We start from the raw sequence: 13,018 nt of genomic DNA on the forward strand, positions 1-13,018 counted from the left end.
TTATATATATGTATGAGTATGTATGTGCACATATATCAGGAAGTTAAACATGCACACAGACTTTCTATATATGTATTTAGTATCAGTTTGTTCACTGGGATACTTTCATAAGTTAATATAGAGAAAAAAACGGGTTCCTTTCCAGATGAATTCAAGTTGTGTTATGAAAACATTAATATTAAAACTTTTGCTTGGCACACCTACCCCTTTTAAGACAGGAATAATTCATGTTGGAATTCTGAACGCTGTCAGAGATTAATGAAATATACTGCTGCTGCAACATGCAAAAGCACAAATATATATCCCAGCAACGCAGTCAGTGAAATTTAAGCTAGGTAAGCCTGAAAACTTGGTTAGTCTTATTTTTAGATTAGTGCCTAAATTCAGGCTCACAGACCCATATTTAAGCACCTAAATATGCTATCCACTTTTAAGATCTGGTGACAACGCAACAACCGTCAACTGTTACCACTGTCACCTCAAAACCATAATCTATGAGGTTTTTTGGTAGCGGGTTTGGTTTTGGATTTTTTTGTTTGGTTGGTTTTTTAAACAATATTTACTCTAAACATATGTGAACAATACACAAAAGCAACATATACATATACTATTTTAAAACAGCGTAAAGCATGCAGCAATGGCTTATAATTAATTTCCCACATTACTCATTATTGATGCAATTTCAGCACCTCCAAGAAATCTTAGGTTTCTTTTGTCACAGGGCAGGGTTAGCAAGGATTTTAAATATGCTTGTAGTCAGGCAGAGACATCCTACACAAACGCAAGCAAGCATTGTTTCTCTCTCAGCAACGCAATGGATTGCTATAGCAAGAAAATACCCCAATTCTTCAAAACTCTTCAAAATTTTTCAGACTCTTGAGAGTTTGGTATCTTTTTCCCCCTGTAGAAGCACTGTGGCACCATTAGTGTTCTTTACTTGAACACTATAAAGCAGTACAGAAGTGTTCTACGTTATGTATGATATACTTAATGACCATCCCCATCCACAACTTAAATCAACTATACCAACCTTTATTTTATTTAAACTGTGGGCTAAAAATGCTGTTAGTTTCATGGCTGTTTTAAAAAGGGTTAGCAAATGAACCCAAGAGGACCACTTCAATTTCACTTAAGAAAAAACAACAGAATCAAGGTGAAGAGTATCTATTCAAACAGTGGAAGTAAAAAGAAAACAGAGCAAACCCGTATCACAACATTCTTGAGAAGCTAAACTTTCATACACAGGTTAGTGTGAGACTGACATTATTTCACTTTATCTAGTGCATTAATACTCATAGAATTCCAACCAATTTCTCCAGGATACAAGTAGTCACGACGACGGCGGCAAAATCAACCCAAGTGCAACTGAGGGGGTACAATGGTTCATTTTCTCTATACTGCTAAAACACAGGACTAACTCAAGTGATTCATAACCCCAACTTTTATGAAGGCTACTGGATGCACTTGAAAAGGAGGTTACAAGAAAACCATTCTCTGCACAAAACCAGACTACAGCCAAGGAGACTAGGTCTTTACTCAGGCCTGCGAGAGCTACCAAGGAATAGACAGAACAACTGCATTATTGTGAAGGAGAAAAACAACTTAAAATAATTAACAGGCAAATAAAAGGGGGGGGGGAGGCAGCATGACAGGAAGAGATGCACTGTAACAAAGACAGCCAAAGTGAAAGAAGGTGAGTAAAGTGTGAAAGTGCAAAAACAGACCTCTAACGAATGCCATGTACACAGACAGGAGAAGAAAGTAAATCTACTTGGAAAGGGCATGCCAATGTAAAAATTCCAAGCATGGGCAAACAAGAGAAAAAGACTGAATTAGCTCTCCTACTAATGCTATTTTGGAGTCTTTGGAAAAACAAACAAACTTCTATTGCTAAAACTCCCCCTTTTCCAGTCACAGGTCACATACATCAAGGATGCATGTGTTCAGAAAGAATACAGAAAAAGAGACTTAAAAAATATGCTAGTGACACAGAAGTTTAGGAAGCATGAACTACATCACTATGAATCCAGGCAGAGCTGGTTGGACTCTTACCAGCCTTATGAGTTTGTGTAGACTTTTAAATTTTCATTGCCAGCGATACTACAAATCTCTGCCTTTAGGATACAGTGTGCTAGCACAACTGTCCAGCCACAAAAACAATCTGAGAACTGATCTGGTTGAAAAATAATCTAGTTTAAAAACTCATTCTCAGGTGGAGAAGCCTCCCATTTTGGTTCAGTGCCCAGCAATGCCACCAGCAGGCCAGCACAGGGGAGAAAGCAACTGGAGGGCAGAAATGGATAGCTGAAGACAGCAGTTCCAAGTGCCTAATCACGATTTCTGTTGCGACAACTCGGTTCTGCTTAGTGTCTTTTAGAGAGTTGCTAATAATGTTAAAATCTCCCACTCCTAGAACTGCAAAAGCTTATTTTGAAATCATTACTGAGTGAGATTACTTCACAGGTCTGGCTTAAAATGCAACCATGTAATTTAAGTAGTCACAAACTTCTTGGACTGGAAATTTCTAAACCCTGCAACCACTGTTACCTGTAATATAATAATATCAGACTCTAAGGCTTTATCGCACTGTATTTTACGAGACCTAGAAACGTAGGTGGGAGGACACAAAAGGATGAGCTGGAACAAGAACTCATCTGCCTATGAAATAAACCAACTATTTAGGTATTTTAAGTACAATCACCTATATCACGAAAGACTTTAAAATGTGAAGTGTACATCTTAGGTCACTTAAGTGTCCTAATGGAAGCCCCATCAAAAATGAAAATGAAATAACCACATACAAAACTAAACTATACTCTGAAGTTCTTTAACTGGCTCTCTACCCATAACCCTTATGTTTTAAACAAATTTGCTACAGCATTAAGGTCTTAATATTACAAATAGTAGTTCTTACAAAATAAACCCTCCTCTTCTCCATTTTTAAACTCTTTGCTTTGAATTATTTTCATTTACTCATCAGCTCCTCTCATCAACATAAAACCTAAGGAAGTCTACAAATAACATCCAGACAGGACACACACACTAAAAGTTCATCTCTAGCATGCCATTTTTAAGTAAATTAGTTTATCTGCATTAAAGTTGTATGGAGATTTAATGGAGATTAAATAGGCTTTAATACATTTTACTTGGCGAAGTTCTAACAGGACAAAAACTTAAACAATTAGAATATTTTAATTCTGTTTATCAATGCCCACATAGGAGCTTAAAACAATCAAATCCGTTAAAAAAATTCAAACTGGTTTTCCAGAATGCTTTCATGTAGACACTACTACCCTATAGGAAGAAAAAAATCAATCCATTTAATCTCTGCATGAGAAACACACTTGGAATTCTAACAACCCAGACAAATACTCAGTAGATGTGTTCTATTTTTTCAGTAGGTTAATTTCTAGAAAGAAAGTTATCACATTTAATTGTTGATAAAAAGGTATTGCAAGAGTACATTATGCATTTCAGACTCCTCAAACAAAACTAAATGAGAAGTCTGAAGTCTTCTAATGCTCATGAAAATATCATCTAACCAGAGAAACATGTGTGATGACATGCGCATGGATTTATTATTGATTATGCTAATGTAAATACAACTAGATAAATGCAAACTTCTAATGACTTTGTTACTGACAATGGTATATTGTTGGTTTTAAAGTGTGCTCATTCAACTAGATATTAACCTTCACTTATATGAAGTATTTGAATGTAGTGAAGAGTTCAGCAGTGACCACAGTGATTTGTATTTAATGTACCAAGTGTTCACACATTATACAGGAATCACTGCAAGAACATACGTATTGCACATCAAGGCAAGCACAGTTAAACAGCTAAAATCCTTTTTCTCATCAGAAACAGTTATATGATTTCTTTGGAAGATGAAGCAACAGATTTTTCTAGCAAGCACATCTAGAGTACAAACTCTACCCAGCACCAAAATCAACTATAAAACCGTGCAAGAACCAAGTATGGTTCCAAAAACTGATTTTTCTTTTTCCTTAAAATGGTACACTCTACATAGGACTTCATAGCAATAAAAAATTCTCTTTTTGCCTGTAAGATACACAGGGCTGATTCACAGACAAGTTATTTCTTTACATGCTCCACTCCACCAGAAAAAGGAGGAAATGGAGGAAAAGGGGAAACGTAGACATTTATGTCAGAGGATTTTGAAATTTAAGAATAAAAACATGCTGTGACAATCACAAACCATGCTTTTGAGAATTATTTTGAACACTAGACATATCACATTGTTCTGGACAAAATTAATGTCTACTTCTACCTCACACACCGAGTTCTTTTTCCGTAAGAATTTAAAATTCTGAAATTACCAAGAGAAAATCAGCACAGTAAATGAGATTTGGAATACTAGATACAGAAACATGTAACAGTCAAGAGGCAAGTCAAAATATCAGGGCAGAATTAAGATGGCTGAAGAAGGCTCAAGACCCAACTGACTCTCTGTCAAGAGGCCACCAGCATCAGAATAGAAAGGAGCTCATACAAGAACTCCTCTGTTATCTCACAAGAACCCTTGCAGTAGCTTTCCAAAGGAGCTTACAGCTAGGGAATAAAACCACAATTCTATCAGTTTGAATTTAATATTCAAACTCACTCTGTTTCCCAGTGCAAATTGCTAGTTTACACCTGATCTTTCAATACAGACTGATTACAAAAGCTACTTTTAAGACCTTCTTCCATGAAGTTAAAATAGCAAGCAGCTTTTTAGAAGAATAAGGGAACTAAAAGAAGGGCTTTTTGAGGAAGAGACATGTAAGACTGTCAACAAGATAAACAAGCCAAAGACGACACATGGCCAAAGGAAATCACACAGAAGAGCTAAACGAAGCTAGAATCAAGGTGGTACAAAACAAGAACACCAAGGGAGCCTCATGAGATGCAAGAGATGTACTCCAGTCAGACAAACACAGAAGAGCCGCAATAAAGCTTCCAGCATTCATGTACGCATGTGGAACAGGACCAGAGTCTGTACTGTAACTTCCCATTCCCTTTTAGTACCTTCCTGAAGGGCCAACTCTGGTGACTGTGTAACAGCGGGTGAAGATCGTGGCTGTGAAGAAAGGCTTGGAGCAGGTGTCCTTACTGACGAGATCACAGCAGAGGAAGCAGATGTTCCAGCCCCAGGCTTGGTAAACGGAATGCTCTGGCTCACAGAGCGCACAGGCTGTGAAGAATCAATGCCACCTGAAAACAAGAGCAGAAAGCAGAAACGCTTTGTTTGCATCTGCACAGACAATTACACAACGCAAGCAATCACATTTGATTTCACAATAATTACTAAAACAACACAGTACTTCAAAGATAGATGCCTTCAAACAAGTATATATGGAAAAGTTGGGTTGCTTTTTAAAATTAAATACCTATAATGTTAAAACTCCATTAAAATGAACTAATTGCTCTGAAAACTAACAGCAGAAAGGAAAGCATGATGTAGTAAGATCAAGATTAAGCAGAAGCTAAATTGATCCATTTTTGATCCATCCCCACAACTCCACGCTTTCATAGGTTCCTCTTCCCAGGTAAGAAGAAAGCAGTCCATGTGGGACAGCTCCCTCTCAATATTCCTCCAACAGGCAGGAAACCTGAAAGTCAGCCGTGCAGTAGACCAGTATTCTGCCTCCCTCACAGGGCTGAGATTTTGCAATTCTGGTACTCAATTATGAGACCCATATTCCAAGCAATCTGTTTCAATCAACCCTGAGTGTTCCACAGAGCTCCTGATGTGTTTTAAACATCTGGACTAGATATAATCTGCTTAAGAAAGTCAGATTAGTGCTTTCAGAGATTTAACACAGCCCAGTTGAAATTCCTATCAGATAAGGACAATATAACTTCAATTAAGTTAGCTTTTAAGAGGGTTGCTCTTTGTTTATAAATTGAAAAAATTCATCATATGATGATTCTTTCTAAAAAAACTGACAGACCAAGCTGTTAAGAATAGAAAGGAAACAGCTTGACCAATACTATTCAGTAAACAGAACACAGAAATTAAGCAAGAACAAAATTCACTGTTTGTATTTGTAGAGTACTGATTTTACAGAATGAGTTACAGAATTCACTAGAGGATGCATGTGTTATATTAACTTTGCTTCGTCTGCACATATAGCAGTGTAGTTCATACGGTCCCTAACTTTTCCTTAAGTAATGGAGCTGATATCTGAAAGGACTATGGGGGAAGGTGAGGCTTCCTTTAGAGGGGGAAGAAGAAGAGGCAGCTTAAAATGATCCTTCTGGTTTTTCTAATTTACCATCAAAATTAACAGTATACATTTTCACCATCTTAATGGAACTTCTATTTATTATGAATTTTTCAAGTATGATGTTGAATATACATATAGCTTTTTTACAAGTGTTATCAAAACTAAAATATGTATTTCTCTGAAGTACACACACACAGCATTTTCTATTGAAATGTACTTGCTATAACCTTTGCTTCTACATGTTATATCTCCTAGACTTCTCATGGAAGCATCAGCACCTGTCAGCAGAGATGTTCTTGTTAGGGTAGCTACGCAGCCTCCTCAAGCAAGATATGCCAGATGACAATGGAAGTTCTTTGTGACATAAGTGTGCTTACCCAGGTTTCGCAGCAGAGAGAGTCGTTTATGGGGTTATGGTATTTTCCACACTTCAAGTCAATATAGCAATGCTTGCAGCATCAAGCATTGCTGTAGAGCATACTAAATGCTATAATGTCACAGTGTCACATGTTCAAAGTCAAAACCAATTTAAGACTCGGCTTAGCTGAAGATGTAATACCTTCCTGCCAAGTACTAGTATCTATTCTCAAAAGTTATCCAAAATATCCTTCAAAGTTACAGGGATCCTTTACATGTATTGTAAGGAAACGTTTTTGAACTGATCAAAAAAATAACATATTCTTTTCTTTGTACAAAAATCCAACCTGCAAAATTACATGTTAAACTTTACTTGGTGACTCCGAAAAGTTTTTGAAAGCCGTAAGTAACCAAGATCAAAGGAAACACTTGGACAAAGGTAATCTTTAAAAACACTTCATTTGTCTCATATGATGACAGTTACTATCTATGGTTATGGTAATTATGCTATCAATTCCCCCCGCCCCCGGCCAGTGAGAAGATTGCACCCTGTCATATAAGCACCAATCAATTTAGGATGGCGTATTTTAGCTCAGGACAAAGCTGGACTGAGCACCAGTTCAGAGTACAAGTTTCCCATCAGCTTAACCAGGACAAGCCTGATGAAGCCACGTAACATTCCCACCAGCCAATGTCACAAGAAGCCAAGAGCTTTGTCAGACTGCAATAAATATAAAACCCAATCTTGGTGACACAGTATTTTCTGGTTTTCACCTTCCACTCCTCTCACCTTTAATGGGCACTGAAGTTTTCTCTCATGCCTTTCAGCCATGAACATCTCTTGCACTAAAAATGACCAAGTATACCACTTGGTTACGAAAGCCATGTACCGATAAAGACCTACAGCTACAAGGGATGTTACAGAAAGAATCCACAGAGCTGTGCAAATTAGCAGTGTAATTCATCATTTTTCCTATACACTATCACTTAAAGTTTTTACTTACTTTCCAACTTGAAACCTACAGGTAGTAGTTAAAAAGTGTATCACCACAGTATCTTCTCAGGTTTTTAGAAGAGATGCAAGAACCATCCCTTTTGAGTTGCTACAGCTGCAATCTTGATTTCCTGCCCTCTCCATTTCCCCAACGTAACAGGCACTTCCTACCGAGAGATTTACCATCTCCCTGCAGCTTGCTTTCCAACAGCATCCTATCTCCCCCACCTTCTCTACCTCAGCTGCAGTCCTTCTCCTTTTTCCAACCACACCTCTATTAACAGATTTACGGGATTATAGCCTACATTCCTATGGAACTGGGGCAGCAAGGACTTTAGATCCTGATCTGACATAAGGGGAAGTATGTGCATGAGATAAAGAAATTAAAGTGTCTCCTGCCTAAGCAGACTGCCTATGATTACAGGACAGTAGGGAAGGTCCAGGAAGCAAAGAAATCCCTACCATACACCCGCAGGAGGAGTGCTCTATCTCCCTCTCCTCAGGGAGGAGTCCAGTAAGATCTGGGCATCCTGGCTGACATCCACACTGACTAGAAAGCGTCAAAAAAATCAGAGCGCACCAATTTCAGCTGAAATAAGCTGGAAAAACATTAAGGAAAATTACTGCCCTAGAAAGACAAAAAGCCTAAATAATACAAAGTGTGTTATTTACATAGCACAACACCATTTCTGGACAAATTTATACCAACACTGTTCTGCTGAAATACAGAGTTTAAAACTAGAAGACAGTGTTTTTGCTAGATGAAACTAGTTTAAACCAGCAAGCAGAAAAATCTCAAACTAAATATTTCTGTTCTACTTTATTTATACTCCCTAAAACAAAGAAAATTATTCTCACTGGCTGCTATTCATCAAAACAAGTCAACTTCCAGCAAAAGATTGCTCTTAAAATAAATTTCTTTTCCTCTACTGAAATCTCAGCAAGCTTCACTAAAAATACTTCAGCGATTTCAGACAGTGGCTGTCAAAGTTTTAAAAAAAGATTGCGTTGCAGTTCTATGTCCTTAGCACATGACATACAGCAGCTCAAGGGTTTGATCTCAACAGACTCGGCATTTTGGGGGCTAAGGCCCCACACAAATTGGTTTCTTTAAAAATCCAACTGTAAGTCTAATGCTTAGAACTTTTCTGATTCAAGTAGAAAACAATTCAGAAATCACCAAACTTCTGAAAAGCTTATGCCAGCCTAGGCTTCCTGAGTAAGACCTGTTCAAACACACAGATTTTATTAAAATATGGCATTCTTCTAAATAAACAATTTCATTTTCATCACACAGAGCTTTCAGTGTTCACTGGCTGCACAGAACTGCTATTGAAAAATACATTAAGACAGTAGTATCCTGAGTGACAGTCTGAGATTTTCTTACTTATAATTTAAGGATTCCACGGGATCTTCTTTCACAGCACAGCAGCAATGACAGCAAATCGTCTTACCGGCACTCTAATAGAGGGATACTAAATCAAAATTTCTTTACATGAACTGTCACACAAACATGCTTAGGAATTTCAGTATATCTTAAATTTTTTTTCAAGCAATTTTGCTAAAAAATATGCACAGACCAGACTGCAACTGTTTTTTATCATTGTTTCCTTCCTGGAGAACAGCAGGGAGAATGAAATATTAAGAAAAATTCCTTCTTACAAATCATTCATCACTTCCTTAAATTCGTTGGACTTTCCAAGGATATACAAGAACTGGCAAATAATTTTCAAGATCTAACTCCTTTTTTTTTTTTAAAGGCTGCAAACAATAAGACTGCACTGGAAAATTCAGAAAGCATATCAATATCCCAGAAAGTAACTCAATTATGACAGGACCAAACAATTATTATTATTTCTTAATTTATTTATTATCGTTATTAGATATTTATTTCTATTATTATTATTTATATTATTATTGTTCTATTAGCCAGGTGTTGTAGCAATTGAATTTTTAATATATTTTAGCCAAAGATGTTGAATTCTAGACTAAAAAAAACAGTCAGATGTTATTGGAGGCAGTCTGTTTAGTTCCAGACTTCAAAAATAGTGTAAGTCTCTACAATTTAGTAATAAAGCAGCTTGGCTCTTTCTTCAGCCTAGCTACTGGTTGCTATCTTTATTTGCTCTTTCCCAGTCAGTAAATACAGAATCATTTGTGTGCTGAGGTTGAACAAGGATTCAGAGGGAAGAGAAAAAAGTTATTCTCCACATAAATCAGTTCCACAATCCAGTCCACTCTGCAATGAAGCACAGGGCATGCTTATCTCAGGAGCTTTATGAGCTCAGAAAGAGTCTGAACGTGGTTTAAGCAATTATGCCTACAGTCCGGCAAACAAACCAAGCCCTGCAATGTTACTCAAGTGTAACAGGAGGAGTGGATCAGCGTTTATTTTCGTTGCTGCGAAGTGCGTTACCTATTACACACCACTACCGCAGCCAGTTCTATCATCAGCTCTTTGAAATTCAAGCATAATATTACTACCTTTTCTTGAGGTCATGTATTAACTCAGTCACTCCCTTAAGAAGGGCACTGAATGGTTCAGAAATAAGACAATCCATTGCTCATATTGCTTTTTGTGGTCTAGTCAGCTCCACTGTTTCACCTTTAAAACAGCTGTTCCTTATAAAAAAAAGATATTGTTATGAACAAATCACAGATTTCAAGACACCTCCAAAGGAAATAAAATTAACAGGCTTTTAAATTAAAAACTTCTGTAAATAAAATACTAACAGTCTGAACAACCAATAAGTTGTTTTCATTCAACTATTGCAAATCTTACTATTCTGGAATGATACCTGCATTCTGTCAAGTCCAGCTGTAGATTCTGTGCTCAACAGAATCAAATTTTTTTGGCCAGATATTTAAACCTTTAAGTCCTCGAAAGAATCAATTTTTATGCTCAACCATGAAACGCCTTTAACTTCAGAAGCTTTTTAAGGAGCCCCCTATTTTTCTCTTTTAAACAGTATTTTGTTTCATGCTTTTGAAATATTAGAGAAAAATCACACAGAGCCCCTCAGAGACAGAATTCAAACCTACTAATATTCAAAGTACTAAAACTGAGCTGAAGGATGACACTCTACTTCCTAGCCTTGGGGGAGCGGGTGGGGAACCAACATTGAAACTAATTTCAACCTTGGTATGGGTTGGATGAGCTTGATTTAAGCTTAGCTGGTTTTCCCAGGCAAAGCTTTACCATCATCAAAACCATATTCTTTTATAAGTCCTTGGTCTTAGAAAGCCTCAGCTACAAGGACCCCTAAAACAATTCTAATGTAAAAAGTATAATCTGAAATATTTGGCATAAAAAAAGGAAACACCCTACAGTTCTCTCATATCCATCTCAGCAGAAAAAAGCAAGCCATTAGTCTTGCACAGCTTACAAGTCAAAACTGCACAAAGTCAGAAAATTACCAGTACAGAAAGAAATCCAGAATTTTCCAGCACGTGCTATTGCGCTCTCAGAGGGAGAGCAAGATGCTTCAACGTGGAGGCACTATCACATCTCTCATCTCTGTCATTCTTCCTACCAAGTACTGCCTACCCAATGAACTTGTACTCAGTTTTCCCATGGAGAAGCTACAGCTACCAGCAAGGACTGAGCTTTCACTTAAGTAAAATTTAAAGAATCAACTTAGATCACAACTTAAAAAAAATTCTCTAGTCAGAGAAGAGAAAAAGTATCTTTGTGATTAATAGACATATTTCAGAAATTACACATTCTTTCAAAACCGCATGGGAAAATTCCCTTCCAAGGCCACTCACACACAAAACCCCCAATAAACTAAAACTATCCCCCCCAATAGTGTCTTTTTCTGTATCTCTCAACAGAAACATGTCAGTGATACAATCAGCTGCTGTTGTGAGGACTGTGGTAATCAAATGAGAAAATCGTCAAGAACAAATAAGGACAGAATTCAAAATTACAACACAGAATTTCACATAACAAACAAGTCCAAGTCAACAAAAGCACATGATTTCTGGTGTTTCCCAGACACATCCGGAAGTTCGCTATCCTTCAAATAATACCATACCTGCATTCATTTGGTTGTTTACTTTAGCAACTGATCCAGTGAGATTCCTGCAGACATTGTCTTGAACAGACGGAGCAGATGAAATAGTAGATAATGTTGTATTATATCCCACGGGAAGATGCTGTTGAAGTGAATGAGGTACTGATGTACTCTGGCTAGAAAACGTATTTGTCTCTGTGAACGGTCCAACAGCAGGTAGGCTCTGGGAGGTAAACGCCTGCCCATACACACTGCCAGCAGCCGGAGAAGGATAGGAAACATTAGGATACATGGCACTAGAAACCACGGGCATGGTATAGTGATCAGAATTAAGGGGAAATCCCTGAGATGCAACTGAAGAGCTGACAGAAGTGCTGTAGTGATTACCAAACGCTGAATACGACTGCTGAGCGCTTGTATGCAAATAGGATGCAGATGATATTGCTCCTTGAAGAGGTCCTTCAGCTGACCCCACTGTATGGGGAGGGGTTTTGTTGTACAACTGCTGCAATTCCTGTGTACTCAACACACCGGTACCCACAGAAGGTGTCATAACATTTTGTGCTGGTGCTGAATAGTAAGTAGGGTAGTAACTGGCTCTGTACTGGTTATCCAAAGGTGAAGCAGCAGCTTTACTGGGCACTTGGGAATAGTGTCCTGAGGGCGCACTATAGTTTGGAGGATGCGAGCCATAGCCAGGAGGGAACTGCATCTGACTCTGCACAGGACCTGAAACAAAGAGAAAGCATCACATGTATTAAAGCTGCATCTGCTAGTAGTGCCAACGGACTCTGTACTTGTTCTATCTACCAATCGGTTTCTTCTCATTTTCTGACATTATTTTTGAGGTCAATTTCCATCAGCAGAAAGAGAACAAAACCAAGTATAATGCATGCAAAATACAGTATTTGAAGTAATTTGCAAACACACAGAGAAGTAACAGAAAAATGGATTGCTTCCATTACCGAAAGAGGTTTCCATGCCAAGACTGTATGCCTCACATTTGTACTTTGAATATTTTTAAGACATTTTAGGAGGTTAATATTTAAACAAACAGTGAGCAACAGTAAGTACCAAACGGATGTTTCTAAGTGTCTGAATACAACAGTATGCCTTAAAGAAACTGACGGAATATGGAAAATTAAAAGTTGCAATCAAACCAACACGTCAATATACGAAAATGTAGGTACTCTTCTTTACAAATCCTCAATACAGTGACCAAGACAAAGTGCTGCAGGGCAGTTATTTCTGTCTATGTTCTCTTGTACTATGCTTTTATGAAAACTGACATTTTTATGAAACTACAGAGTATCTGACAAGACACTTCATTTCTGTTTACTGCCTGATACTTATATCAGGTATAACAGATGTCAATATTGGAGAAATGAACCTCTGCTATCACTGCAACTGGCTCCACAACA

General features: G+C 37.6%; 1 protein-coding gene across 1 annotated transcript in view; it reads right to left on the minus strand.

Moving 5' to 3' along the window:
• The window catches only part of SEC24B (SEC24 family member B), a 41,129-nt gene extending 28,805 nt beyond the window's left edge, over positions 1 to 12,324 (minus strand). The window contains exons 1-2 of the mRNA XM_009696813.1: positions 11,619 to 12,324; positions 5,029 to 5,214 (exon numbers count right to left, since the gene is read on the minus strand). Of these exons, the coding sequence (XP_009695115.1) occupies positions 5,029 to 5,214; positions 11,619 to 12,309 (877 nt within the window). The 5' untranslated portion in view covers positions 12,310 to 12,324. The remainder of the gene's footprint in view (positions 1 to 5,028; positions 5,215 to 11,618) is intronic.
• Between the last annotated feature and the right edge of the window lie 694 nt (positions 12,325 to 13,018).

This window comes from Cariama cristata, unplaced genomic scaffold (genome assembly GCF_000690535.1).
Source record: "Cariama cristata isolate BGI_N322 unplaced genomic scaffold, ASM69053v1 scaffold5353, whole genome shotgun sequence".
NCBI classification, from domain to species: domain Eukaryota; kingdom Metazoa; phylum Chordata; class Aves; order Cariamiformes; family Cariamidae; genus Cariama; species Cariama cristata.